General features: G+C 52.6%; 1 protein-coding gene across 1 annotated transcript in view; it reads right to left on the reverse strand.

The window, feature by feature from the left end:
• Positions 1-1,070: 1,070 nt before the first annotated feature.
• Positions 1,071-25,072, reverse strand: part of LOC140429059 (UDP-glucuronosyltransferase 3A1-like) — a 32,870-nt gene continuing 8,868 nt past the window's right edge. Inside the window, exons 2-7 of the mRNA XM_072515597.1 lie at positions 19,401-19,502; positions 19,099-19,219; positions 13,491-14,025; positions 13,055-13,286; positions 5,032-5,251; positions 1,071-1,508 (exon numbers count right to left, since the gene is read on the reverse strand). Of these exons, the coding sequence (XP_072371698.1) occupies positions 1,232-1,508; positions 5,032-5,251; positions 13,055-13,286; positions 13,491-14,025; positions 19,099-19,219; positions 19,401-19,502 (1,487 nt within the window). The 3' untranslated portion in view covers positions 1,071-1,231. The remainder of the gene's footprint in view (positions 1,509-5,031; positions 5,252-13,054; positions 13,287-13,490; positions 14,026-19,098; positions 19,220-19,400; positions 19,503-25,072) is intronic.

Genomic DNA, 25,072 nt, shown 5'->3' on the forward strand with positions numbered 1-25,072 from the left:
AATATCCAGTGCCGGAGAATTCGGCAACCGGCGGGGGCGGGAGAGTCTCGCCCCTTGTTCTGGACACACCCACCATCGGGAACTTCCTTCCTGCATCTACCCTGTCCAGTCCTGTTAGAATTTTATAGGTTGGGATTCTCCATTTGGGAGACTATGGGCTGGATTGTCCATTTCAGCTGCTAAGTGCCAGCGGCAGCAGGGCATTTTACAACCGCGAAATCGGCATGAAACCCTCACCAATTCCGGTACCGGTGAGGGGCTAGTACCGGCGCCGACCGAAACCCCCAACGGCCAGAGAATGGCTGGGTCCTGGACCATGCATGCGCACGGCTGACGCCTTAAACCGGTCACACCGTACAACATGGCGGCGGCCTTGCGCAACCCCAACCTGCCCGCAACCCCATGGCCCACCCCCTGGCCACCCCCAACAGTCCCCCCAGCCCTTGCAGAAGCCCCCCGCCCCAGCCAGCTGCATGATCCTGGCCGAGTGTGGCGGTGGAGAAGAGATTGACGAGGATGCTCCCAGGACCTGTTGGTCTGAGCCATGAGGAGAGGCTGGATAGGCTGGGACTTGTTTCCCTGGAGCGAAGGAGGCTTAGGGGTGATCTTATAGAGGTCTATAAAATAATGAGGGGCATTGATAAGGTAGATAGTCAACATCTTTTCCCAAAGGTAGAAGAGTCTAGAACTAGAGGGCAAAGGTTTAAGGTGAGAGGGGAGAGATACAAAAGGGACCAGAGGGGAAATTTCTTCACACAGAGGGTGGTGAGCATCTGGAACGAGCTGCCAGAGGCAGTGGTACAATATTGTCTTTTAAAAAGCAGTTAGACAGTTACATGGGCAGGGTGGGTATACAGGGATATGGGCCAAATGTGGGCAAGTGGGACTAGCTTAGTGAGAGAAACTGGGCGGCATGGACAAGCTGGGCCGAAGGGCCTGTTTCACTGCTGTAAACATCTATGTTTCACTTGTCGGGCTAAACGATGTGTTTCCCAGACAATTTACAATTGATACCAATTTGTAACAGCGCGATCGATACAAGCTATAATTGATTGTGTGCTATGACTGGGTGAGCTTTTAACAGTCCAATCAGATTTAATACAAAATTGAGTCACACATCATTATACAGTAACTAAATTATCATGGTGCACTACAAAACTACATAAAAATTAAATGCAAAGTCCGTATCTGGAAAAAGTAATTGAGTCTATTCGTCAGCGATCGAGTCACTTCAAGCCACTTTGGATTTTCCTCCCCTACGCAGAGCGGCGATTAAACTCTTCACTACCTTGATTATAATGTACAACGTCACAGAAATAAACACCAGCAGGAACAAGATGACATCAATGAGGTAGTGCTGGTACCAGGGCTGCTGTAAGCCGTATGCCCGAAGGTGACTTCCTCCCCCAAGCTGCACGATATGTCCTACCCACCGGACTAGCCGTTCACGTGGCGGGAATGGGTGAGAACGGTGAATGCGGCTCAGTGCCAGCGCTGATCTCTTGTACCTGTTTGAAACAAAAATTATAATGTTCTTCCTTCAATTTTTGGAATTTTAAAGAAGATTCTTTGCCCAGTCCACAGGAGGGCCGTTCCCCAGCTGGCAGCAAACCCGTACATACCCGTCCTTGTTGTGGGGCAATGCCCATTCCTAGTTGCCCTGAGGTGTCGTCAACCATTGATAGAATCTACCTTTTTAATATGTGTGGTAGTCACCACTGTTTGTATAATACGTGGATTAGAGGTAATATGGTAAGGCTCCTGCACTACAGGTACGGGGGTAGGTCCCTGCCTACTGGCTCCACCCAGTAGGTGGAGTATAATAGTGTGTGCTCTCCGAACTGCAGCCATTCCAGCAGCAGCTGTAGGAGGCCACACATCTCTGCGTAATAAAGCCTCGATTACTCTCTACTCTCTCGTCTCGTCGTGATTGATAGTGCATCAGTATAGAATCTACCTTTTGGTATACAACAAATTCAAGGAATAAATGGCCCAAGATGGTTTCTTGAAATGTAGTGTTAAAATCAAACAAGACAGTAAAATAATGCTGTTCCCCCTGGGAATCATCAAGATATGAAAGCCGGGCAGACCACAAACACATTTGGTCAAGTCACAGGTTTTGGGCAACACTCCCAGAAACTGTTTTCATGGCAACGGATACGGCTCATCAGGAAGACGCATTACATCGCCCCATGTTACAATTTGACGGAGAGATGTTGAATCGAATTGAATTAACTGTGTAATAACTTTAACCCAGTCGCAGCCAGAAAGGGGAGGTACCATTAGTGACAGCAATAATCTTTTAAAAATAGGTGCCGCTTTGAACAACTCATTCCGGGGTCACCCATCTTAAACTTCTGAAGCTACTCCTCTATGCTATCGCTTTGAACAGCCATTTTGGTTTTATTTTTAACTTTTCTAGATCGTGTATTCAATTAGAAGAAGCATCAAGAGCTGAAAGTTGTATTGAACTCAACTCAGTACTCTGTATTTGCTTGACAGCTGATAAGAGACATCTGCAAATCTAAATGAATAAAGACAATTTACTTCATGCATGAAGCTCTGTTTTATAATCTGACGAGTAGTGTATAACGTGCGGCGACGCATAAGATACACTAACCAAAGTTTAGATCTAATAACCGTGTAGCAAAGGATTAGAGTTCAATATTAACCGGATTGGGTCGAGGTGGGAGGGTTCCAGAGGGACAATGCCAAGCCTGCGAACACACTGAAACCCACGACAGGAACAGACAATACTTAGGGCACAAGAGGTCATGTGGTCCATCGTGTCTATGTCATATAGAAAAAAAAACAATCTAGCCTTAACGCTGGTTCCCCTGTGAACCACTCATCACCCTGACTTGGAAATATATCGCCTTTCCTTCATTGTCGCTGGGGCAACATCATGGAACTCCCTCCCTAACAGCACAGGGGGTGTACCTACACCTCATGGACTGCAGCGGCCCAAGAAGGCAGCTCGCCCCCACCTTGTGAAGGACAGTTGAGGATGAGCAATAAATGGTGGCCTAACCAGCGACACACATCCCAAGAGGGAATTTTAAAAAATGGAAGTGTAATCATTGTGGAGGACCTTAAACTTCATACAGACTGGGAAAATCAAATTAGGAATGGATAAACGGCCCGGTGGCACAGTGCTTCCTCATAGCACCAGGGACCTGGGTTCAATTCCACCCCGTGTGTGCGTGGGTTTCCTCCGGGTGCTCCGGTTTCCTCTCACAGTCCAAAGACGTGCAGGTTAGGTGGATTGGCCGTGATAAATTGCCCTTAGTGACCAAAAAGGTTAGGAGGGGTTACTGGGTTACGGGGATAGAGTGAGGGTGTGGCTAAAGTAGGGTCCACTTTCCAAGGGTCGGTGCAGACTCGATGGGCCGAATGGCCTCCTTCTGCACTGCAAATTCGATGATTCCATGAGAAGTTAAGTTTGTAGAATTTGTGACAGTATCTCGGAGCAATACATTGTGGAATGAGCAGGAATAAAGCTCCCTCAGTATTGTGTAATGAAGCAGGGTTACTGAGCAATATTATAGGGCTGGTTTAGCTCAGTGGGCTAGACAGCTGGTTTGTGATGCAGAACAAGGCCAGCAGAGCGGGTCAAATTCCCGTACCAGCCTCCCCGAACAGGCGCCGGAATGTGGCGACTAGGGGCTTTTCACAGTAACTTCATACTTGTAACAATAAAACATTATTATTATAATGATCATAATTCCATGTTAAATTTCAAAAGGACATTTCCCAATTGGAAAATGTTATATCCTCAGCTTTAAGAAAGCCAGTTTGAGGCAGATCTGACTAGGGTTAGTTAAACAGACCAAAGGAAAAGACTAGTGGGAAACATTGAAAGAAACAGTTCAAAATATTCAAGGAAAATACATTCTCCCACCATCCAAAGATGTGCAGGTTAGGTGGATTGGCCATGATAAATTGCCCTTAGTGTCCAAAATTGGCCTTAGTGTTGGGTGGGGTTACTGGGTTATGGGGATAGGGTGGAGGTGTGGGCTTGGATAGGGTGCTCTTTCCAAGAGCCGGTGCAGACTCAATGGGCCAAATGGCCTCCTTCTGCACTGTAAAGTCTATGAATGGATAAATGAATAGAGGAAGGCTAATTCTAACAATATTAGGCGGAACTGAAGAATGTAGATTGGGGGCGGCTGTTTGAGGGTAAATCAACATCTGACATGTGGGAGGCTTTCAAATGTCAGTTGAAAGGAATTCAGGACCGGCATGTTCCTGTGAGGAAGGAGAATAAATATGGCAAATTTCAGGAACCTTGGATAACGAGGGATATTGTGAGCCTAGTCCAAAAGAAAAAGGAGGCATTTGTAAGGGCTAGAATGCTGGGAACACACGGAGCAAGCGTGGAATACAAGGAAAGTAGGAAGGAATTTAAGCAAAGACTCAGGAGAGCTAAAAGGGGTCACGAAAAGTCATTGGCAAACAGAATTAAGGAAGGTTGGCCCACTCAAGGACAGGGGAGGGAATCTATGCTTGGAGCCAAAGGAAATGGGTGAGGTTTTAAATGAGGACTTTGTATCAATATTCACCAAAGAGAAGGACTTGGTGGTCTGTGGAAGGGTGTGTAGATCACATTTCTAAGTCTAGGTCACTTTTGGATCAAAAAGGAGGTGTTGGGTGTCTTGAAAAACATTAAGTTAGACAAGTCCCCAGGGCTTGATGGGATCTACCCCAGAATACTGAGGGAGGCAAGGGAGGAAATTGCTGGGGCCTTGACAGAAATCTTTGTATCCTCACTGGCTACAGAGGAGGTCCCAGAGGATTGGAGAATAGCCAATGTTGTTCCTTTGTTTAGGAAGGGTAGCAAAGATAATCCAGGAAATTAAAGACACGGGGAGAATGTGCAAACGCCACACGGACAGTGACCCAGAGCCGGGATCGAACCTGAGACCTCGATGCCATGAGGCAGCAGTGCTAACCACTGCACCACCGTGCCGCCCCCATATCGTAACCGTTTACGTCTGTTTGTGCGATATACCTTCGCAAGATTGTACATACCGTTTGTCTCCTATAACTGTAGCCATGGCGTTGCCTAGCTGCTGGGCTTGCAGCTGGTTGACTTGGATGGTCAAACCCAGACCCTTAGCCTCCACTCTCACCATGTTATCGAACTGATCTCCGAAAAGCGGGATGCCAATCACTGGCACACCGTGGTATGTCGCTTCCATCAGACTGTTCAGGCCACCGTGAGTCACCAGGAGACGAGCCTTTGGGTGACCTTGCAGCACATATAGGGTTAACATAGCATTATTTGGAGAGGTCACAGTCTCACATTCAGGCTGTTAACACAATCACAGAATTGTTAGAGTGGAGTAGGAAGCCATTCGACCTGCGTGCCTGTACTGGCCCTCCAAATGAGCACCTGCCCCAGTGCCACTCCCCCACCTTCTCCCTGTAACCCTGCATATTCGTCCTTTTCAGATAACAGTCTAATTCTCTTCTGAATATTTCGAATGGACCTGATGCCACCATACTCTGCCACGTTCTCCCCGTGTGTGCGTGGGTTTCCTCCGGGTGCTCCGGTTTCCTCCCTCAGTCCAAAGATGTGCAGGTTAGGTGGATTGGCCGTGATCAATTGCCCCTTAGTGTCCAAAGGTTAGGTGGGGCCGTCTTTCTAGATAGAGTGCTCTTTCAGAGGGTCGGTGCAGACTCGATGGGGCAAATGGCCTCTTTCTGCACTGCACAGATTCTATTCCATGATCACTTTTGCCTCTTTTCCCAGTTACTTTAAATCTGTTCCCTCTGGCTCTCAATCCTCCGACCAATGGGAACAGTTTCTCCCCGTCTGCTCTATCCAGCCCCCTCACCTCGATCACATCTCCACTCAACCTTCCCTTCTGCAAGGACAATCCCAACCTCTCCTATCCATCCTCATTACTGAAGTTCCGAATCCCTGGATCCATTCTCCTGAATCTTTTCCGCACTCTCTACACATCCTTCCTAAAGTGTGGAGCCCAGAAATGGACACAATATTCCACATGAAGCCAAACTAGTGATTTGTACAAATTCAATTTAACCTCCTTGCTCTTGAACTCTATGCCCCTGTTAATAAAACCCTGAATACAATCTGTCCATTAACCCCACTCCAACTGGCTGGCCAGCTTCACAGATGAAGCAGGTACACCTTCTGCTCCCTGTGTTTCTGGACCTCCTCAATCTGCCTTGATCTCTCCATCTTCTTTCGACTAAAATAAATCACTTCACATTTACAACTCCACTGGTATGTCATGGGCGGCTTGTTAGGTGAATTGGACTTTCTCAATTCTCCCTCTGTGTACCCGAACAGGCGCCGGATTGTGGCGACGAGGGGATTTTCACAAAGGGCTTGACCAGCCTACCTTAGCCCATTGGCCAGCTCTTGGCCCACAGCCTCGTGCTCATCCAGGTACTTTTTAAAGGATGTGAGACAACCCGCCTCTACCCCCCTCCCAGGCCGCGCGTTCCAGACCCGCCTCTGCCCCCCTCCCAGGCCGTGCGTTCCAGACCCGCCTCTGCCCCCCTCCCAGGCCGCGCGTTCCAGACCCGCCTCTGCCCCCCTCCCAGGCCGTGCGCTCCAGACCCGCCTCTCCCCCCCTCCCAGGCCGTGCGTTCCAGACCCGCCTCTACCCCCCTCCCAGGCCGCACGTTCCAGACCCGCCTCTACCCCCCTCCCAGTCCGCACGTTAACAGACCCTCATCACCCTCCCAGGCCGCGCGTTCCAGACCCTCACCCCCCTCCCAGGCCGTGCGTTACCAGACCCTCACCACCCTCCCAGGCAGCACGTTCCAGACCCTCACCCCCCTCCCAGGCCGTGCGTTACCAGACCCTCACCACCCTCCCAGGCATTGCGTTCCAGACCCTCACCCCCCTCCCAGGCAGCGCGTTCCAGACCCTCACCACCCTCCCAGGCAGCGCGTTCCAGACCCGCCTCTAGCCCCTCCCAGGCAGCGCGTTCCAGACCCTCACCCCCCTCCCAGGCAGCGCGTCCCAGACCCTCACCACCCTCCCAGGCAGCGCGTTCCGGACCCTCACCACCCTCCCAGGCAGTGCGTTCCAGAACCTCACCCCCCTCCCAGGCAGTGCATTCCAGACCCTCACCACCCTCCCAGGCAGCGCGTTCCGGACCCTCACCACCCTCCCAGGCAGTGCGTTCCAGACCCTCACCCCCCTCCCAGGCAGCGAGTCCCAGACCCTCACCCCCCTCCCAGGCAGTGCGTTCCAGACCCTCACCCCCCTCCCAGGCAGCGAGTCCCAGACCCTCACCACCCTCCCAGGCAGCGCATTCCAGACCCTCACCACCCTCCCAGGCAGCACGTTCCAGACCCTCACCACCCTCCCAGGCAGCGTGTTCCAGACCCTCACCACCCTCCCGGGCAGCGCGTTCCAGACCCTCATCACCCTCCCAGGCAGCGAGTTCCAGACCCTCACCCCCCTCCCAGGCAGCGCGTTCCAGACCCTCACCCCCCTCCCAGGCAGCGCGTTCCAGACCCTCACCCCCCTCCCAGGCCGCGCGTTCCAGACCCGCCTCTACCCCCCTCCCAGGCAGCGCGTTCCAGACCCACACCCCCCTCCCAGGCAGCGCGTTCCAGACCCTCACCACCCTCCCAGGCAGCGCGTTCCAGACCCTCATCACCCTCCCAGGCAGCGAGTTCCAGACCCTCACCCCCCTCCCAGGCAGCGCGTTCCAGACCCTCACCCCCCTCCCAGGCCGCGCGTTCCAGACTCGCCTCTACCCCCCTCCCAGGCAGCGCGTTCCAGACCCTCACCCCCCTCCCAGGCCGCGCGTTCCAGACCCTCACCCCCCTCCCAGGCAGCACGTTCCAGACCCTCACCACCCTCCCAGACAGCGCGTTCCAGACCCTCACCCCCCTCTCAGGCAGCGCGTTCCGGACCCTCACCCCCTCCCAGGCAGCGCGTTCCAAACCCTCACCCCCCTCCCAGGCAGTGCGTTCCAGACCCTCACCACCCTCCCAGGCAGTGCGTTCCAAACCCTCACCCCCCTCCCAGGCAGTGCGTTCCAGACCCTCACCACCCTCCCAGGCAGTGCGTTCCAGACCCTCACCCCCCTCCCAGGCAGCGCACTCCAGACCCTCACCCCCCTCCCAGGCAGCGCGTTCCAGACCCTCATCCCCCTCCCAGGCAGCACGTTCCAGACCCTCACCCCCCTCCCAGGCAGCGAGTCCCAGACCCTCACCACCCTCCCAGGCAGCGAGTTCCAGACCCTCACCACCCTCCCAGGCAGCGCGTTCCAGACCCTCACCACCCTCCCAGGCAGTGCGTTCCAGACCCTCACCACCCTCCCAGGCAGCGCATTCCAGACCCTCACCACCCTCCCAGGCAGTGCGTTCCAGACCCTCACCACCCTCCCAGGCAGCGAGTTCCAGACCCTCACCACCCTCCCAGGCAGCGCATTCCAGACCCTCACCACCCTCCCAGGCAGCGCATTCCAGACCCTCACCCCCCTCCCAGGCAGCGCGTTCCAGACCCTCACCCCCCTCCCAGGCAGTGCGTTCCAGACCCTCACCCCCCTCCCAGGCAGCGCACCCCAGACCCTCACCCCCCTCCCAGGCAGCGCGTTCCAGACCCTCACCACCCTCCCAGGCAGCACGTTCCAGACCCTCACCCCCCTCCCAGGCCGTGCGTTCCAGACCCTCACCACCCTCCCAGGCAGCGAGTTCCAGACCCTCACCCCCCTCCCAGGCAGCGAGTTCCAGACCCTCACCACCCTCCCAGGCAGTGCGTTCCAGACCCTCACCACCCTCCCAGGCAGTGCGTTCCAGACCCTCACCACCCTCCCAGGCCGTGCGTTCCAGACCCTCACCACCCTCCCAGGCAGCGCGTTCCAGACCCTCACCACCCTCCCAGGCAGTGCGTTCCAGACCCTCACCACCCTCCCAGGCAGCGCGTTCCAGACCCTCACCACCCTCCCAGGCAGCACGTTCCAGACCCTCACCACCCTCCCAGGCAGCGTGTTCCAGACCCTCACCCCCCTCCCAGGCAGCGCGTTCCGGACCCTCACCACCCTCCCAGGCAGCGCGTCCCAGACCCTCACCCCCCTCCCAGGCAGCACGTTCCAGACCCTCACCACCCTCCCAGGCAGCGCGTTCCAGACCCTCACCCCCCTCCCAGGCAGCGCGTTCCAGACCCTCACCACCCTCCCAGGCAGCGCGTTCCAGACCCTCACCCCCCTCCCAGGCAGCGCGTCCCAGACCCTCACCCCCCTCCCAGACAGTGCGTTCCAGACCCTCACCACCCTCCCAGGCAGCGCGTTCCAGACCCTCACCCCCCTCCCAGGCAGCGCGTTCCAGACCCTCACCACCCTCCCAGGCAGCGCGTTCCAGACCCTCACCACCCTCCCAGGCAGCGTGTTCCAGACCCTCACCCCCCTCCCAGGCAGCGCGTTCCGGACCCTCACCACCCTCCCAGGCAGCGCGTCCCAGACCCTCACCCCCCTCCCAGGCAGCACGTTCCAGACCCTCACCACCCTCCCAGGCAGCGCGTTCCAGACCCTCACCCCCCTCCCAGGCAGCGCGTTCCAGACCCTCACCACCCTCCCAGGCAGCGCGTTCCAGACCCTCACCCCCCTCCCAGGCAGCGCGTCCCAGACCCTCACCCCCCTCCCAGGCAGCGCACACCAGACCCTCACCACCCTCCCAGGCAGCGCGTCCCAGACCCTCACCCCCCTCCCAGGCAGCGCACACCAGACCCTCACCACCCTCCCAGGCAGCGCGTCCCAGACCCTCACCACCCTCCCAAGCAGCGCGTTCCAGACCCTCACCACCCTCCCAGGCAGCGCGTTCCAGACCCTCACCACCCTCCCAGGCAGTGTGTTCCAGACCCTCACCACCCTCCCAGGCAGCGCGTTCCAGACCCTCACCACCCTCCCAGGCAGCGCGTTCCAGACCCTCACCCCCCTCCCAGGCAGCACGTTCCAGACCCTCACCCCCCCTCCCAGGCAGCGCGTTCCAGACCCTCACCCCCCTCCCAGGCAGCACGTTCCAGAACCTCACCAAAATTCAGTACAACTCCAACATGACCTCCCTGCTTTTGTAATCTATGCCTCGATTGTTAAAGGCAAGTGTCCCGTGTGGGTCTTTCATCTCCTGCTAGCTGTGAGAGAGGGGTGGGGGGGGGGGCGGGAAATTGCAGGAGGGCTTGTTTGGAGAGGGGAGAGGATTGCGTAGATTAGAATGTTTTCTTGTTTTTAGTTTACTGTAAAAAAACAGAAGTCTGAAATGATGGAACTCCTCTCAGTCATGGTGAGCAGGAAGCTGCTGTCATAAAAACACATCCGCTTCACTGATGTCCTTGAGGGAGGGAAATCTGCCGCACTTTAGGTCTAAGGGTAGTGAATCTTTGGAATTCAAGATTGCTAGATGGTTGTGGAGGTTCAGTCGTGGAGGAGATACGTGGTAGAGATCAATAGAATTTCCATTACCAGGAGATATAGGGACAGTGCAGGGAAGTGTTGCTGAGGTAGAAGATCAAACGTCTTCTAGTTAAAAAACCAAAGTGCCAACTCCTGATCCTATTTCCAATGAGACACCAGACCCACAGCTTGTAAACGTCCTCCGAAATATTTCAGTATAAACAGACCCAGGGTCTGGTTCAAATCTCACCACAGCAGATGGTGAAATTTGAATTCAATAAAAATCTGGAATTAACAGGAAAGCAGACCATAAATGAATGGCCATAAATTGGGAGAGGGGAGTGTGCAGCGGGACCTGGGTGTCCTTGTGCACCACTCGCTGAAGGTAAACATGCAGGTGCAGCAGGCGGTAAAGAAGGCTAATGGTATGTTGGCCTTCATTGCGAGAGGTTTCGAGTACAGAAGCAGGGATGTGTTGCTGCAATTGTACAGGGCCTTGGTGAGGCCACACCTGGAGTATTGTGGGCAGTTTTGGTCTCCTTCTCTGAGGAAGGATGTTCTTGCTCTCAAGGGAGAGCAGCGAAGGTTTACCAGACTGATTCCAGGGATGGCGGGACTAACATATGAGAAGGGATTGAGTTGGTTGGGATTTGAAGAATGACGGGGGGATCTCATAGAAACCTAGAAAATTCTAACAGGACTGGACAGGGTAGGTGCAGGGAAGATGTTACCAATGATGGGTGTGTCCAGAACCAGGGGTCGCAGTCTGAGGATTCAGGGTAAACCATTTCGGACAGAGATAAGGAGACATTTCTTCACCCAGAGAGTGGTGAGCCTGTGGGATTTGTTACCACCAGAGGTAGTTAAGGACAAAACATTGTATGGTTACAAGAAGCAGTTAGATACAGCACTTACGGCAAAGGGATCAAAGGATCTGGGGGAAAGCGGGATTAGACTGTTGAGTTGGATGGGCAGCACGGTAGCACAGTGGTTAGCACAATTGCTTCACAGCTCCAGAGTCCCAGGTTCGATTCCGGCTTGGGTCACTGTCTGTGCGGAGTCTGCACATCCTCCCCGTGTGTGCGTGGGTTTCCTCCGGGTGCTCCGGTTTCCTCCCACAGTCCAAAGATGTGCAGGTTAGGTGAATTGGCCAGGATAAAGTGTCCAAAATTGCCCTTAGTGTTGGGTGGGGTGACTGGGTTATAGGAATAGGGTGGAGGTGTTGACCTTGGGTGGGGTGCTCTTTCCAAGAGCCGGTGCAGACTCGATGGGCCGAATGGCCTCCTTCTGCACTGTGAATTCTATGAGATGATGAGCCATGATCATAATGAATGGTGGGTCGGGCTTGAAGGGCCGAATGGCCTGCTCCTGCTCCTATTTCCGATGTTTTGATGTCCGTATTGTTTTGCTCACTTTTGCTCAGCAATTTGATTCTTTTCTTAACACTCAACTTTCCTTGAAATTCATGTTTAATGTTCTGCCGATTCCTATCTTTCTGAAATTTGCCCATCAACATCTTGAGTGGTCAAAATCAGAAGAGTCAATAACTTGGACGTAGGTTTATGGCGCGAGGGGTAAGGTTTAGAGGAGATGTACGAGGCAAGTTTTTTTACACGGAGGGTAGTGGGTGCCTGGAACTCGCTGCCGGAGGAGGTGGTGGAAGCAGGGACGATAGTGACATTTAAGGGGTGTCTTGACAAATACATGAATAGGATGGGAATAGAGGGATACGGACCCAGGAAGTGTGGAAGATTTTAGATTGACGGGCAGCATGGTCGGCACGGGCTTGGAGGGCCGAAGGGCCTGTTCCTGTGCTGTACATTTCTTTGTTCCACATCACCCCCCACCCCACCCCCCCTCCCCTACCCGAACATGTGGAAAGTTGGACCAACCTGAGCTGAAACGAAGCAAACAGCTATCATAACAAACAAAGAACAAAGAAATGTACAGCACAGGAACAGGCCCTTCGGCCCTCCAAGCCCGTGCCGACCATACTGCCCGACCAAACTACAATCTTCTACACTTCCTGGGTCCTTATCCTTCTATTCCCATCCTATTCATATATTTGTCAAGATGCCCCTTAAATGTCCCTATCGTCCCTGCTTCCACTACCTCCTCCGGCAGCGAGTTCCAGGCACCCACTACCCTCTGCGTAAAAAACTTGCCTCGTACATCTACTCTAAACCTTGCCCCTCTCACCTTAAACCTATGCCCCCTAGTAATTGACCCCTCTACCCTGGGGAAAAGCCTCTGACTATCCACTCTGTCTATGCCCCTCATAATTTTGTATACCTCTATCAGGTCTCCCCTCAACCTCCTTCGTTCCAGTGAGAACCAACCGAGTTTATTCAACCGCTCCTCATAGCTTATGCCCTCCATACCAGGCAACATTCTGGTAAATCTCTTCTGCACCCTCTCTAAAGCCTCCACATCCTTCTGGTAGTGTGGCGACCAGAATTGAACACTATACTCCAAGTGTGGCCTAACTAAGGTTCTATACAGCTGCAACATGACTTGCCAATTCTTATACTCAATGCCCCGGCCAATGAAGGCAAGCATGCCGTATGCCTTCTTGACTACCTTCTCCACCTGTGTTGCCCCTTTCAATGACCTGTGGACCTGTACTCCTAGATCTCTTTGACTTTCAATACTCTGTAGGCAAAATTTCTCACCAAGAAGGTCATTCTGAGGGAGCCAATCCACCAGCTTGATGTTAGGGGCGGGCTGGACATCACTCGGCCAATGGCTGTGCAAGTGGCGCCAGATAACCGCCTGCGGGAGCTGTGAGAAGGCAGTGTTCATTTCCTTCAGCACCGCGGGCACGTTGACAGAGGCAAGCATAGAACCGAGAGTCACCACCACAAAGCCATTCTCTCCAGCTGCCAGTATAAACTCTTCCAGTTCCTAACAAGAAGGTGGACAGGTCAACATTCTAACACACTGCAGAGCAAAGAGAAAGACTGAACAGGGACTCAAGGATTTGTGATAGAAATTAACACAAAGCAGAATTGGAGATAAGAGAGAGAAGATAGAGAGAGACCAAAAGACAGACAGAGAGAGGGATTGGAGAGAAAATGTACTGAGACACTGGATATTTCAAAGGCGTACCTGGGACACTGGCTTTGCTGGTTTTGCAAGTAACCCTCCAACATACACCACATTAGGGAGGAGAGGCCTGGGGAATTCCAAGGTGAAGTCTGTATTATAGATTGCCAACTCAGCCTTTAGGTACAGCTCCGAGAGATTGGGTTCAGATTCAACTGGGAAGCAAGTCTTGATGGCTCTCTCAAACTTTGCATGGATCCTGCTTTCCACCAACAATGAGCCCAGGAACATGATGGAATTCTTCAGTCTCCCCCAGAATCCCATCTGATCTGTCAGCAGAGAGTTTGCCACAGGAACATAGGACGGTGGGCTTGGTAATCCAGCTAAGTACCAATTCCAAAAATTGCCTGCGTGGACAGCCACGAAACGTAAACGGAGCTTCTCCGCTACCAGCGGTGAGCAAGGGTTGAACATGTCTACCACTGCAATATCAAACTGCTCAGCTTTCAAAGAATTCATGAGTTGATTGTCACTCATTATCCACTCACATTGCAATGCTAAATGGCCCATAAAATCCAGAAAACCATTAAAACTGTTTCTGGAAAAAAAACAAAAGAAATCAGTTACAAAAATAATTGGTTACATTCTCGAAATAAAACCAAATGTGGAGAAGGGAAGAAACTGGTTCGATTCTCTCTGGTTGGAGGTGGCCATGCCCTGGCATTTATGCGACATGAATGTTCCTCGCCACCATCAGCGAAACCTCAATGTTGTATCTGCACACAGATTGTCTGAGTAGCTAAGGAGTCATGGATGATGCAAATGATGCTGAACATTCTGCAATCAACAGCGAAAAAGCCCACTTCTTAGCTTATGATGGGACAAAGGTCATTGATGAAGCAGCTCAAGATGGAGCGAGGAACTCGCCTGAGGAACTCCTGCAGCAACATCACGAAGCTCAGATGGCCGAGATCCAACACCGCTGCAAAGTAAAGCTCCAAACAGGAGAGAATGTATCCCCTGATACCCATTGAACCAGTTTTGCTCGGGATCTGTGATGCCAAAGTTGGTCAGATGCTCTCACCTCACCAAAAAGAAACCAGTTACAAAAATAATTGGTACCTATTCTCGAAATAAAACCAAATGTGGAGACGGCCAGGGAAGAAACTGGTCCGACTCTCTCTGGTTGGAGGTGGCCATGTCCTGGCATTTAGCAAACAACATTGGTTTAGCACACTGGGCTAAATCGCTGGCTTTTAAAGCAGACCAAGGCAGGCCAGCAGCACGGTTCGATTCCCGTACCAGCCTCCCCCGAACAGGCGCCGCAATGTGGCGACTAGGGGCTTTTCACAGTAACTTAATTTGAAGCCTTCTTGTGACAATAAGCGATTTTCATTTTTTCATTATGCAGGATATCCTCAATGTGAAGATGGGACGTCATTTCCACAAGTTGTTCCTGTCAATACTGCCATCAACAGATGTGCCTGCACCAAGCAGACTGGTGAGGATCAGGTTTTTCCCTATTGTTGGCTCCCTCACCACCTGCCGAGGAGCTCTGTCCTTTAGGACCCGGCCAGCTCGGTCAGTAGTGGTGCTACCAGGCTATTCTTGGTGATGGACACTGATGTCCCCCCAGGGTGCATTCTGTGCCCCTGGCACCCTCACTGCTCCTTCCAATTGGTGTTCAATTTTTTTTCATTCATGGGATGTAGGCGTTGCTGTCTGGGCTGAGCCAGCAGTTATTGCCCAACCCTGAGGACATTTAAGAGTCAATACATGTAGGCCAGACCGGGTAAGGATGGCCGATTTCCTCCCTGAAGGCCATTAGTGAACAACAATCGACAATGGTTTCATGGTCATCGTTAGACTTTTCATTCCAGATTTATGTTGAATTCAAATTCCATCATCTGCAGTGGTGGGGTTTGAACCGGGGTCCCCAGAGAATTTCTCCTGGCCTCTGGATTACTAGTCCCAGTGACACTATCCGGTTTCCTCCCACAGTCCAAAGATGTGCAGGTTAGGTGAATTGGGTTACGTTAATGATGGAAAGGGATAAGTATACACCGCAGGGCAAGAGTTATAGCTGGGGGAAGGGCAATTATGATGCCATTAGACGTGACTTGGGGGGGATAAGGTGGAGAAGTAGGCTGCAAGTGTTGGACACACTGGATAAGTGGGGCTTGTTCAAGGATCAGCTACTGCGTGTTCTTGATAAGTATGTAGCGGTCAGGCAGGGAGGAAGGTGCCGAGCGAGGGAACCGTGGTTTACCAAGGAAGTGAAATCTCTTGTTAAGAGGAAGAAGGAGGCCTATGTGAAGATGAAGTGTGAAGTTTCAGTTGGGGCGATGGATAGTTACAAGGTAGCGAGGAAGGATCTAAAGAGAGAGCTAGGACGAGCAAGGAGGGGACATGAGAAGTATTTGGCCGGTAGGATCAAGGAAAATCCAAAAGCTTTCTATAGGTATGTCAGGAATAAGCGAATGACTAGGGAAAGAGTAGGACCAGTCAAGGACAGGGATGGGAAGTTGTGTGTAGAGTCTGAAGAGATAGGCGAGATACTAAATGAATATTTTTCATCAGTATTCACTCAGGAAAAAGATAATGTTGTGGAGGAGAATGCTGAGCCCCAGGTAAATAGATTAGATGGCATTGAGGTACGTAGGGAAGAGGTGTTGGCAATTCTGGACAGGCTGAAAATAGCTAAGTCCCCGGGACCTGATGGGATTTATCCTAGGATTCTCTGGGAGGCCAGGGAAGAGATTGCTGGACCATTGGCTTTGATTTTTATGCCATCATTGGCTACAGGAATAGTGCCAGAGGACTGGAGGATAGCAAATGTGGTCCCTTTGTTCAAAAAGGGGAGCAGAGACAACCCCGGCAACTATAGACCGGTGAGCCTCACGTCTGTAGTGGGTAAAGTCTTGGAGGGGATTATAAGAGACAAGATTTATAATCATCTAGATAGGAATAATATGATCAGGGATAGTCAGCATGGCTTTGTGAAGGGTAGGTCATGCCTCACAAACCTTATCGAGTTCTTTGAGAAGGTGACTGAACAGGTAGACGAGGGTAGAGCAGTTGATGTGGTGTATATGGATTTCAGCAAAGCGTTTGATAAGGTTCCCCACGGTAGGCTATTGCAGAAAATACGGAGGCTGGGGATTGAGGGTGATTTAGAGATGTGGATCAGAAATTGGCTAGCTGAAAGAAGACAGAGGGTGGTGGTTGATGGGAAATGTTCAGAATGGAGTACAGTCACAAGTGGAGTACCACAAGGATCTGTTCTGGGGCCGTTGCTGTTTGTCATTTTTATCAATGACCTAGAGGAAGGCGCAGAAGGGTGGGTGAGTAAATTTGCAGACGATACTAAAGTCGGTGGTGTTGTCGATAGTGTGGAAGGAAGTAGCAGGTTACAGAGGGATATAGATAAGCTGCAGAGCTGGGCTGAGAGGTGGCAAATGGAGTTTAATGTAGAGAAGTGTGAGGTGATTCACTTTGGAAGGAATAACAGGAATGTGGAATATTTGGCGAATGGAAAAGTTCTTGAAAGTGTGGATGAGCAGAGGGATCTAGGTGTCCATGTACATAGATCCCTGAAAGTTGCCACCCAGGTTGATAGGGTTGTGAAGAAGGCCTATGGAGTGTTGGCCTTTATTGGTAGAGGGATTGAGTTCCGGAGTCAGGAGGTCATGTTGCAGCTGTACAGAACTTTGGTACGGCCGCATTTGGAGTATTGCGTACAGTTCTGGTCACCGCATTATAGGAAGGACGTGGAGGCTTTGGAGCGGGTGCAGAGGAGATTTACCAGGATGTTGCCTGGTATGGAGGGAAAATCTTATGAGGAAAGGCTGATGGACTTGATGTTGTTTTCGTTGGAGAGAAGAAGGTTAAGAGGAGACTTAATAGAGGCATACAAAATGATCAGGGGGTTGGATAGGGTGGACAGTGAGAGCCTTCTCCCGCGGATGGAAATGGCTGGCACGAGGGGACATAACTTTAAACTGAGGGGTAATAGATATAGGACAGAGGTCAGAGGTAGGTTCTTTACGCAAAGAGTAGTGAGGCCGTGGAATGCCCTACCTGCTACAGTAGTGAACTCGCCAACATTGAGGGCATTTAAAAGTTTATTGGATAAACATATGAATGATAATGGCATAGTGTAGGTTAGGTGGCTTTTGTTTCGGTGCAACATCGTGGGCCGAAGGGCCTGTACTGCGCTGTATTGTTCTATGTTCTATGTTCTATGAAACCACTGCCTCCCCCATCCACTGTCTGTGCAGAATCTGCACCTTCTCCCCGTGTCTGCGTGGGTTTCCTCCGGGTGCTCCGGTTTCCTCCCACAGTCCAAAAATGTATAGGTCAGGTGGATTGGCCGTGCCAAATTGCCCCTTAGTGACCAAGGATGTGCGGTTTGGTTACGGGGATGGGGTGGGGGAGACGAGTGTGTAAGTAGTGTAGATAAGTAGTGTGCTCTTTCAGAAGATTGTTGCAGATTCGATGGGCCAAATGGCCTCCTTCGGCACTGCAGGGATTCTATGAATGGTGATAGAGTCTGGGACATTGTCTGACAGGCATGATTCCATCAGTATGACTATGACAGTCTGTTGATTGATTAGTCTGTGAAAAACTCTCCCAACTTTGGCACAAGCCCCCAGGTGTTAGTGAGGAGGAGTTTGCAGGGTCGGCAGAGCTGGGTTTGCCGTTGTCGTTTCCGGTGCCTGGGTCGATGCCGGGTGGCTGGCACCTTCCAAACCCAGGACCGCTACCATCTAGAAGGACAAGAGCAGCAGATACCCGGGAACCCCACCACCTGGAGATTCCCCTCCAAGTCACTCACCACCCGGACTGGGAAATATATCGGCCGCTCCTTCACTGTCGCTGGGGCAACATCCTGGAACTCCCTCCCTAACAGCACTGTGGGTGCACCTACACTCGGACTACAGCGGTTCAAGAAGGCAGCTCACCTCCACCTTCTGAAGGGCAACTAGGGATGGACAATAAATTTGGGCCTAACCAGCGTTCCCCCACCCCATAAATGATTTTTTTTAAAAGCCAGTCAGTTTAACTTCAGTGGTAGGGAAGCTTCTAGAAACAATTATTCAGGATAGAATTAGTAGGCACATTGAAAAATATGGGTTGATTAGAAAGAGCCAGCATGGATTTCGAAAGGGGAAATCATGTTCAACTAACTTACAGAGAGGGTCGATGAAGGTAATGCTGTTGATGTGGTGCACATGGACTTTCAAAAAACATTCAGTAGTGCCACATGACAGACTTCCTGCGTAATTAATAAGAGGACAAAGGTGAAGCAGTCCCACTGAACACAGCTGGGTCACGGTGTCCAGTTCTGTGGTCATATTTCAGGAGGGATCTCATGGCCGCAGAGAGGGAGTTGGGGTAATTTGCTAGATTAGTAACAGAGATGGGGGTCAGATATATGAAGAGACAGGAGATATAATGAGCAGGGCAGCCCATGTGTAATAAATGAAATGAAAATCGCTTAGTGTCACAAGTAGGCTTCAAATGAAGTTACTGTGAAAAGCCCCTAGTCGCCACATTCCGGCGCCTGTTCAGGGAGGCTGGTATGGGAATTGAACCGTGCTGCTGGCCTGCCTTGGCCTGCTTTAAAAGCCAGCGATTTAGCCCAGTGTGATATAAATAAGAATCATACTTCCCCTGAAGGAACAGTTTCTGTTGTTCCAGGAACCATGTGTTGAAACTGGACAGGTATTCTTCATCCGCAGACCACGATGTGATCCGGTAACTGTTGTTTCTCCCAGTGTAGTTTACACCTGTGGCAATGAGAAAAATGCAGAGTGCCCTTAGAAACCGACATCTGACAACAGGTACAGGTGTTCCCGAGTACAGGGACTCCATCGCCAATGAGAGGTCCTGGTGCCATCACCCCCAACGTGGATACAGGAGCATTTATGCCATCTACAGAGAATAGGGGAGAGGGGGGAGTAGACCTACCCTTGATTCTGGGGTTACCGATCTGCACCAACATGTTCACATCATGACCATCCTCGTGAAGTACGTGAGAAATTTCATCAAAGAGCAGATAGTGGCTTCCGCCTGCAGACAAAACAAGGAAACAGTTCCAAAATTCTGAAACCCACTCAGGCAATATTCCCCATTTGTGCAAAAGTCAAATCCTGCTTTTCACAGCGATGACTGAAAGTCTCCAGTGTCAATGTACTGATCAAATTACACATTGGCCTGGACAACATACCATTTACATCCTTTACTGTCTGCTGCATCTGCAGGTGAGGTCATGCACGTTGGTAGGTCTAACATAGAGGGGAAATATACCATAAATGGCAAAACCCTTAGGAATATAGAAAGTCAGAGAGATTTTGGGGCATGAAGGTGGCAACACAAGTGGACAAGGTAGTCAAGAAAGCATACGGAATGCTTGCCTTCATTGGACGGGACATCGAGTATAAAAACTGGCAAGTCAAGCTGCAGTTGTATAGACCCTTGGTAAGGCCACACTTGGAATATTGCGCACAATTCTGGTCGCCTCATTACAGAGGATGTGGAGGCTTTGGAGAGAGTGCAGAGGAGGTTTACCAGGATGTTGCCTGTTCTGGAGGGTGTTAGCTATGCAGAGAGGTTGAAGAGACGCAGACTGTTTGCATTACAACGACGAGGTTGAGGGGTGACCTGATAAGAGGTCTACAAGATTATGAGGGGCATGGATAGAGTGGATGGGCAGGCACTCTTTCCCAGGGTGGAGGGGTCAGTCACCAGGGGGCATAGGTTTAAGGTCCGTGGGGCAAAGTTTAGAGGGGATGTGCGAGGCAGGTTTTTTACGCAGAGGGTGGTGAGTGCCTGGAACGCGTTGCCAGGGGAGTTGTGGAAGCAGATACATTAACGGCGTTCAAAAGGCACCTCGACAAATAAACGGATGGGATGGTGTTGCCACCTAAAATGGCCGCCCGCCAGAGATCGATGGGAAATTTGGCCAAGCCTGAGCACAGACAGGCTGCAAATATACAAAAGCTGCACCTCAGACTTATGCAGAAACTAAGATAGGAGAAAGGCCATCCCGGGACAATGGGCTCCAGGTAGAAACTGACAATAAGTGGCAGATTCAGCAGCTTTCCTTATTTGGGAAGGCCTACATGCCTCAGACACTAACGGCCATGGCCGACCGGGACCCGTCCAACCATCAAGGTGTCCACCCCCAATTGGCTAAGATCGATCAAGGTGATCCAAACCTGATCGTTCCATTGGATCTTCACCTGGGACCGCCTGAAAAGAGCTGCGCAGCCCATCACTCGCTCTCTCGACTACAGCTTTTGACAACCAACAACAACGGTGAACCCTTCACCAGCCAACAAGACCATCCACCCCATCCACAGAGGGACCAGAGCCGAGGATACAGATGACCAGCGACAAGAACTCCAGCACTGCCAGACTACAGGACGACAGATAAGGTCATATCTGCACTGTACTTGCCAGTCACCTGGAAGTTAAGTTAAGGTCATTTAGTGTATTAGTTTAGAGATCAACTTGCATGTGTATGTGATTGATTAATACTCACCTTGTGTATTTGTTAATAAACTATTATTGTATTAAGCAACTTGTGTGATCATTTGTCCATCATATACGGGTTAAATACACACTGTGGTTTAGAAGGTACAACAATGGGTATAGAGGGATACAGCACAAGGAAGTGCTGAGGATTTTGGCTAAGGGAGCATCATGACTGACACAGGCTTGGAGGGCCAAAGGGCCTGCTCCTGTCTTGTTCTTTGATCTTTGTTCTTACCTTCAGTGACCGGTGTACGAGGACACCCAGATCTCGTTGCACATTCCCCTCTCTCAATCTATAGCCAGGCAGATAATGGTCTGCTTCTTGTTTTTGCCACCATAGTGGAGAACCTCACATTTATCCACATTATACTGCATCTGCCATCCATTTGCCCACTCACTCAGCCTGTCCAAATCACTCTGAAGGATCTCTGCATCCTCCTCACAGCTCACCCTCCCACCCAACCTGGTGTCACCTGCAAATTTGGAGATATAAAATGATTATAAAGCATTAGTTAGGCCCCATTTAGAATACTGTGAGCAATTTTGGGCCCCACACCTCAGGAAGGACATACTGGCACTGGAGCGGGTCCAGTGGAGATTCACATGGATGATCCCAGGAATGGTAGGCCTAACATACGATGAACGTCTGAGGATCCTGGGATTATATTCATTGGAGTTTAGGAGGTTGAGGGGAGATCTAATAGAAACTTACAAGATAATGAATGGCTTAGATAGGGTGGACGTAGGGAAGTTGTTTCCATTAGCAGGGGAGACTAGGACTCGGGGGCACAGCCTTAGAATAAAAGGGAGTCACTTTCGAACAGAGATGAGGAGAAATTTATTCAGCCAGAGAGTGGTGGGTCTGTGGAATTCATTGCCACAGAGGGCGGTGGAGGCCGGGACGTTGAGTGTCTTTAAGACAGAAGTTGATAAATTCTTGATTTCTCGAGGAATTAAGGGCTATGGAGAGAGAGCGGGTAAATGGAGTTGAAATCAGCCATGATTGAATGGCGGAGTGGACTCGATGGGCCGAATGGCCTTACTTCCGCTCCTATGTCTTATGGTCTTAGATATGACATTTTGTTCCTTCATCTAAATCATTGATATATATTGTGACTAGCTGGGGTCCCAGCACCGATCCCTGCGGTACCCCACTAGTCACTGCTGGGGTCCCAGCACCGATCCCTGCGGTACCCCACTAGTCACTGCTGGGGTCCCAGCACCGATCCCTGCGGTACCCCACTAGTCACTGCTGGGGTCCCAGCACCGATCCTGCGGTACCCCACTAGTCACTGCTGGGGTCCCAGCACCGATCCCTGCGGTACCCCACTAGTCACTGCTGGGGTCCCAGCAACAATCCCTGCGGTACCCCACTAGTCATTGCTGGGGTCCCAGCACCAATCCCTGCGGTACCCCACTAGTCACTGCTGGGGTCCCAGCACCGATCCCTGCGGTACCCCACTAGTCACTGCTGGGGTCCCAGCACCGATCCCTGCGGTACCCCACTAGTCATTGCTGGGGTCCCAGCACCAATCCCTGCGGTACCCCACTAGTCACTGCTGGGGTCCCAGCACCGATCCCTGCGGTACCCCACTAGTCACTGCTGGGGTCCCAGCACCAATCCCTGCGGTACCCCACTAGTCACTGCTGGGGTCCCAGCACCGATCCCTGCGGTACCCCATTAGTCACTGCTGGGGTCCCAGCACCGATCCCTGCAGTACCCCACTAGTCACTGCTGGGGTCCCAGCACCGATCCCTGCAGTACCCCACTCGTCACTGCTGGGGTCCCAGCACCGATCCCTGTGGTACCCCACTAGTCACTGCTGGGGTCCCAGCACCGATCCCTGCGGTACCCCACTAGTCACTGCTGGGGTCCCAGCACCGATCCCTGCGGTACCCCACTCGTCACTGCTGGGGTCCCAGCACCGATCCCTGTGGTACCCCACTAGTCACTGCTGGGGTCCCAGCACCGATCCCTGCTGTACCCCACTAGTCACTGCTGGGGTCCCAGCACCGATCCCTGCGGTACCCCACTAGTCACTGCTGGGGTCCCAGCACCGATCCCTGCGGTACCCCACTAGTCACTGCTGGGGTCCCAGCACCGATCCCTGCGGTACCCCACTAGTCACTGCTGGGGTCCCAGCACCGATCCCTGCGGTACCCCACTAGTCACTGCTGGGGTCCCAGCACCGATCCCTGCGGTACTCCACTCGTCACTGCTGGGGTCCCAGCACCGATCCCTGTGGTACCCCACTAGTCACTGCTGGGGTCCCAGCACCGATCCCTGCTGTACCCCACTAGTCACTGCTGGGGTCCCAGAACCGATCCCTGCGGTACCCCACTAGTCACTGCTGGGGTCCCAGCACCGATCCCTGCGGTACCCCACTAGTCACTGCTGGGGTCCCAGCACCGATCCCTGCGGTACCCCACTAGTCACTGCTGGGGTCCCAGCACCGATCCCTGCAGTACCCCACTAGTCACTGCTGGGGTCCCAGCACCGATCCCTGCGGTACCCCACTAGTCACTGCTGGGGTCCCAGCACCGATCCCTGCGGTACCCCACTAGTCACTGCTGGGGTCCCAGCACCGATCCCTGCGGTACCCCACTAGTCACTGCTGGGGTCCCAGCACCGATCCCTGCAGTACCCCACTAGTCACTGCTGGGGTCCCAGCACCGATCCCTGCGGTACCCCACTAGTCACTGCTGGGGTCCCAGCACCGATCCCTGCGGTACCCCACTAGTCACTGCTGGGGTCCCAGCACCGATCCCTGCGGTACCCCAAGGCAGCACGGTAGCCTTGTGGATAGCACAATTGCTTCACAGCTCCAGGGTCCCAGGTTCGATTCCCGGCTTGGGTCACTGTCTCTGCGGAGTCTGCACATCCTCCCCGTGTGTGCGTGGGTTTCCTCCGGGTGCTCCGGTTTCCTCCCACAGTCCAAAGATGTGCGGGTTAGGTGGATTGACCATGATAAATTGCCCTTAGTGTCCAAAATTGCCCTCAGTGTTGGGTGGGGTTACTGGGTTATGGGGATAGGGTGTTGACCTTGGGTAGGGTGCTCTTTCCAAGAGCCAGTGCAGACTCGATGGGCCGAGTGGCCTCCTTCTGCACTGTAAATTCTATGAAATTCTATGATGGTACCCCACTAGTCACTGATGGGGTCCCAGCACCGATCCCTGCGGTACCCCACTAGTCACTGCTGGGGTCCCAGCACCGATCCCTGCGGTACCCCACTAGTCACTGCTGGGGTCCCAGCACCGATCCCTGCGGTACCCCACTAGTCACTGCTGGGGGTCCCAGCACCGATCCTGCGGTACCCCACTAGTCACTGCTGGGGTCCCAGCACCGATCCCTGCTGTACCCCACTAGTCACTGCTGGGGTCCCAGCACCGATCCCTGCGGTACCCCACTAGTCACTGCTGGGGTCCCAGCACCGATCCCTGCGGTACCCCACTAGTCACTGCTGGGGTCCCAGCACCAATCCCTGCAGTACCCCACTAGTCACTGCTGGGGTCCCAGCACCGATACCTGCGGTACCCCACTAGTCACTGCTGGGGTCCCAGCACCGATCCCTGCGGTACCCCACTAGTCACTGCTGGGGTCCCAGCACCGATCCCTGCGGTACCCCACTAGTCACTGCTGGGGTCCCAGCACCAATCCCTGCAGTACCCCACTAGTCACTGCTGGGGTCCCAGCACCGATACCTGCGGTACCCCACTAGTCACTGCTGGGGTCCCAGCAACGATCCCTGCGGTACCCCACTAGTCACTGCTGGGGTCCCAGCACCGATACCTGCGGTTCCCCACTAGTCACTGCTGGGGTCCCAGCAACGATCCCTGCGGTACCCCACTGATTACTGCCTCCCAATTGGAAAAAGTCCCGTTAATTCCTACTCTTTGTTTCCTGTCTGCCAACCAGTTTTCTATCCAGCTCAATACACTTCCCCCAATCCCATACACTTTAATTTTACACACTAATTTCTTTATGGGACTTTGTCGAAAGCCTTCTGAAAGTCCAAATAAATCACATCCACTGGCTCCCCCTCATCAATTCTACTAGTTACATCCTCAAAGAATTCCAGCAGATTTGTCAAGCATGATTTCCT

This window comes from Scyliorhinus torazame, chromosome 9 (genome assembly GCF_047496885.1).
Source record: "Scyliorhinus torazame isolate Kashiwa2021f chromosome 9, sScyTor2.1, whole genome shotgun sequence".
Classification (NCBI taxonomy): Eukaryota; Metazoa; Chordata; class Chondrichthyes; order Carcharhiniformes; family Scyliorhinidae; genus Scyliorhinus; species Scyliorhinus torazame.